The 5,453-nt window shown below is 37.2% G+C and overlaps 1 protein-coding gene across 1 annotated transcript; it reads right to left on the reverse strand.

The window, feature by feature from the left end:
• Positions 1 to 604: 604 nt before the first annotated feature.
• Positions 605 to 5,187, reverse strand: LOC142101615 (cis-aconitate decarboxylase-like). Its single transcript, XM_075186025.1, has 6 exons — positions 5,167 to 5,187; positions 3,816 to 3,870; positions 3,155 to 3,342; positions 2,847 to 2,951; positions 2,561 to 2,766; positions 605 to 1,526 (listed from the first exon to the last, which is right to left on the reverse strand). Exons 1-6 carry the CDS (start codon positions 5,185 to 5,187, stop codon positions 605 to 607), a joined length of 1,497 nt encoding a protein of 498 aa, XP_075042126.1.
• Between the last annotated feature and the right edge of the window lie 266 nt (positions 5,188 to 5,453).

The following is a 5,453-nucleotide window of genomic DNA, read 5'->3' on the forward strand; positions in this document are numbered from 1 at the left end:
AATTCAGTAGTAAAAATGTTACATTGAGAAGATGGTCGGCAATCTCATTTATACAGAATAAATGACAAGGAATGAACTAGCAGCAGATATGGGTGATAAACAGAAAACCAGTAAAACATTAAATAGACTTAATAATAGGTCTTAAAGGTGTTAATATGCTATCAACATTCTATGTATATGTAATTGAACCACTGAGAGAGGGAGATGAACAGGGCCGGTGCTGGACTCTCCAGCACCCACTACCGGAGGTTGCACATGAACAGTGAAGCCCTTAAGTTCCACACATTCGTGTGGGACTTATAAACCTGCGCCTGTTCCAGTCTCTGCTCTATTCAGAGTGGGATCTCGGAATGTCAGGGATTGCATCGGCCATGCTAAAAAAAAAATTCACAGTGCAGGCGGGCCAAAGGGGCATCATGGTAATGTGGCTAGTAAACTAAATAAATAATATCCTAAAGTCCCGCTTTAGAATTCCCGTAAACAGATTAATAGAATATTTTATGTGTTTTTTTCATTTACATTTTCAAATGGCGTTCTGCTAGCAATTTTCAATTTCCAAAAGAAAAACTAGGCAAGTATAAATAAAAATAAAGCTTGTAAGGAGTTATTGAAGTAACAATGGTAGCAGGGAGCTGTCTTTGACACTCTCTAGATTGTCTACTATCTGTATTACACCTTGAACCTGGTCTTCCTGCAGGACATGTCTGGCATTAGACAAGAATTTCTTCAAAAGTGATTCCCGGCTCAGAGGTTTTCTCCAATGTCCATAAAAAGTGTCACATTTCCCAAACATCACATCCCCATTTTTCAGCAGCAGAGCCACTTCTGCATACATCTTGTCAAAATTAGCTTCATTATCTTGAGGATGCTCCACCACCACTTTGCTGAGGAGATTCTGGAGATCTTTGCGAAACATGGTGTCTTCATGGAAGGAACTGATGTTAACTTCACCATCCAGAAGTGCGGTGCAGGCATTGAACTGGAAAGAATGACGAGCCTGGTGCTCTGAGTCAGGATAGGGCCTGTTAATGTATTTAGATACTGGGATTCTAAGAACAATGGACTGAATAGCAGATGGATTGAATGAGCCATACTGATGGACAAATCTATTTCTAACTGAAATAGCAGCATCAGCTATCCAGTGCATTCCTAGATGTGCAGGAAAAGACTTGAATGCAATATCTTGCTTCTCAAGAAGAAATTCGTAATGTTTTCCTGGTGGAGATAATGGCTTAGGCTGATAATCGCCATAAAAAGCACTAAAGCCAGCACAGCCAGGCACATCGTCAAGTATAAGAGTATTGGCCTCCATGCCATTAGCAGCCAGAATAGCAGCTTCAAGACCTAACCTAGTGGCGTTGCCAATGTGCAGGGGCTTAGCCAGGGTGGCAGCATTTGCCATAGGAGCACCAGCGAGTGAGGCTGCAATTGCCAGGGCATGAGTGCATTGATCTTTATCTAATGAAAGGAGTTTGGCTGATGCTGCAGCACTTCCCATAGTGCCAACAACTGAAGGTGGATGAAATCTGTATAGAGAAAACATTATTATATTATGTATTTATGTAACAACTGCATGTAAAAATAGTTGGTAGAATAACATATATTGCAAACAGTTATATTGTATTTTACACCCAATAGGAAGCACTGTTCCAAACAAATGGGGTCGCCATGATATATATAGATAGATAGATATGTATATATACAGGGGCGTCAAGAGGGATGGGGCTCCACTGGATGCAAGCAGCCTGGTCATTCTTTTAATTTTCTCAGTAAGCAGAGGAGATCTAAATCTCGCGAGAGCTCCTGCTCACTCTGATGGATTTCAGCAGCTCAAGCACAGCACAGGTAAGTAAGGAGGACTGGGTTGTCATAATGGGACAGGGGGGTAGCATGATGTGTCTGTGGGGGTGGAGTGATGTGGTTGTATAAATGTAATGTTTTATTATAATCTATGTATTATATACTGCATGATAAGACTTAAGAGATGCTCAAAAACTCTTGAACATATAAATTCAGTAATGAAGGGAGAAAATTACATGAAATGAAAAACTCCAAGCTAATTTATTCATAAAGTAACAATATGTCTCTAGATGAGCTGTGTGTATTGCAGGAGACAGGAGATGATGGGTTTGAGATGAACAAGAGATCTGTTCCAAGAAAATTGGATTCCAGCACACAGGAGGAGAGGGGGATAGTGGCAGGGATATTACAGGCACAGATCTGGGATCTGGGACATTGCTTTCCCTGCAGTGTTATTTTCCTGGCATATCTGTAGTCTCCAATACCCAAAGAAAATAACATTCTGCGATTTGTTTAAAGCTGCAGTACCTCTTATTGCAGGGAATATTTTTGTCCACAGCTTCAAAATAACTGCAGACCTATCTAATCCATTCACTCAGTTTGCACATAAAATCTGGGTGAAACTATACAGACAGTTACACATATTTGTTCATAATAAACAATAACGACACTTTCATAATAAATGTGTACTTCTGTATTTAAGTAAACACTTAAACATACTTTGTAAAATAATGGGATAAATATTTCACAAATGACTCACTTTTTAGGAATGCTCTTTGCTTCACTGGAGAAACCCATTAGTCTTCCTTGTATTTCAATCCCCACATTAAAAGCTGTCAACAATTCCTCACCACTGACTCTTCTGCCTTGTGAAAGAATCTGAGACAGTGCCAGGATGGCAGGAAGCACAGCGCCAGAAGGGTGAGTGGCAGGATGCCACGTGTCATCAAAGTCCATGGAGTGAGCCTATGTTACCAGGGAAATGATTAGATGCACCATACAGTTGTATAATCATTATTTGTATTATTTGTTTAAAGTTTACTTACAGCAACTCCATTGGCATAGGCAGCCAGGGTTGGAGAGAGCTTTAAACCTTTATGTCCATAGACCGAACAAAGGGCAGAATTTCCATATGTTGAAAAATGCAGATCCTAAAAAAACATCATGACAATATTTAAAGCAACACTAAATCAAATGTAATTTGTATAATTTGGAAGAGGTGCTCAAAGCCCTTCACATATTCTCATATTACTGACATAATTGTAAACGCCCTCACTTGTTTTACTAGCTTGTTGTTGGTTTTTACTGATCTGGGGACAAAGCTGAATGTGTCGATGAAAAGTAATCAACTTACCTGGCAGTATTTCACCACAATGTTGAAGACATGTGTTGTGCTGCCAACCAGTCCAACCCCAATGTTGTCCAGGATCATGCGCTTACTTCTGTGACGCACAACATCAGAGAGGTGTTCGGGGCGAATCTCATGGATAAATGAAGTAAAACTGTTTGTGACAGTTTCTTCTAACTGGTTTCCAACAGCCACTGAAAAGAAAGATAGCACACTAACATTCCTTCCATTCCTTTATTACCCATTTCACCCTTTCCTTTTAAATGGTGCCTATTTTTAACATGATGAGAGCCTCTTTATGGGTAATTCCGCCAAAGGCTCAAAAAAGTGTTTTTTCCACCTTTTAAATTCATTATAGTGGTATCTACACTGTATTTTGTGCTTTGTAGTACTTATGTGGAATATATACGCTGTGCTTTATGTGTGCCTACAAATACATAATTAATCTGTAAAGTTCCTTCTTTAGCCATTTGAAATATCAGGAGTAGAAGCAGATTGGTATGGAACATCTCAAAGGATAATATGCCATTGTCACCATAACAATCCATTCCAATCCAAGACGAAACCAATGTTACCCTTTTAATATATACATAAATTGAAGTAGTAACTTTAAAGATAGAATTATTGCAGTGCTGAACCTTGAATATTGTATTTTTTGGATAATTACCTTTCGCAGTCGACTTGTGAATGTGCCTTGATAGTTGATGCAGTTTCTTTGTGGTCTAACAGTGATAGAAATATTGTAAGTACATTGTTTCTTTATTGTAGTACGCTTTTTAAGACTACCTTAACTTTATAATTAGGTACCAGAATGTTTCACATGTTATATATTGGGTGAATATGCAAAGTTTAAAAGTATTATTTATGCAGCAAAACCTACACACAGCTCTACTTTCAACAACACAGTGTCCTATGAAGCTATATTACATTGTACTGCTTGTTACAGACACCAGAGGCTGCTCCACCTTCACAATCTGTGTCTTCTTCTATTGCATGTTTGGTGTATCCCGTTTTATTCTTAGGAACACTGCTATAGTTAACAGTTTAAGTAATAATGTTCTTGTTGCTACAGATAATAAGGATATTATAAGTCACCTCTTTTGGTCCATGCTCTTTATACACACACATTGAGCCGTGTACTGAATTGTTACACAACGCCTTCCTACATCCATATCCAGAATCCCTTTTTAACATAATTATTTAAGCTCCTAGTCCTGATCCTTCTGGTTCCTACTCCTTACCTCTCCGTTCACCCTTTCCCTTTCTCTCTCTTTCCCCTTTTTTTTTTTCTTCTTTCTTTTCCACTATTTCTTCATAGCGGCACGTCACACCACTCTTTTATCTAAACTCTTTTTTCTTTTCCTTCTATTTAAAAATTGTTCAGCATCTACTACTATAGACCTTTTAATTGCAATATCAATGCCATGTCAATGTTCCCTCATTCTTATACACTACAAATATTTACACTTATTACTATTATATTTGAATGCTTATATATTTATTGCAATGAGAACATCCTTATTTGATATTACCTTCTGAACTTTGAATAAATAGAGTTGATTCAATTGTTATACAATGCTTTGGTAACTACCTAAGCTACCTTTCCATCTTCCTAACTCCAACTAACAAATCTGTTCTCAGCCTAACGAACTACATTTCCAAACTTATACACACCCGCACACCTTCATGTGCCCCTATTCAGTCAGGTCTCAATGGATCATGTTGAGAAGTCTGGTATACGTATATTGTTTTACATGAGAGGCTAAAAGTTGATATTGTTAAATAATATTTAAGTATAGAATATTATAGTAAATAACAGAATACAAATAAAAATCATAAATGTGAAACAAAAATAAAATTTCAAATTGCATATTTTTAGGTTTAGTGAATATTGTTGAGCATGTTAATTTACAAAAAAAATCTTTAATGTATTTACATAAACATCTTTGAATGTTTAGCAGATTAATTTACCAAAGTTTTAACATATTTACATATACATCTTTGAAAATAGTACTTACATGAATAGCTGTAGAAAGCATCTTGAATAAGATATGTTTTACAGTTCTGTGAGCTGTTGTTTTCTGGTGAGTATAATTCTGACTTGGTTGAAGAGATATTTATATGAAAGTCCAAATATGTGAATTCTTATACAATTGTCATGTTTAAGGAAGTCTGTGTGGGCGTTACATGGATAGTTTACACCCAGGAAACAGGGATATGTTTTTCTGCTGGGGAATTTTGGGGGGAAGTAAAGTGCAGAAAAATGACATCATAACCCTGAAATAAAATGTCATCACTGTGGTTG

The sequence above is a fragment of the Mixophyes fleayi genome, chromosome 9, assembly GCF_038048845.1.
Source record: "Mixophyes fleayi isolate aMixFle1 chromosome 9, aMixFle1.hap1, whole genome shotgun sequence".
In the NCBI taxonomy this organism is placed as follows: domain Eukaryota; kingdom Metazoa; phylum Chordata; class Amphibia; order Anura; family Limnodynastidae; genus Mixophyes; species Mixophyes fleayi.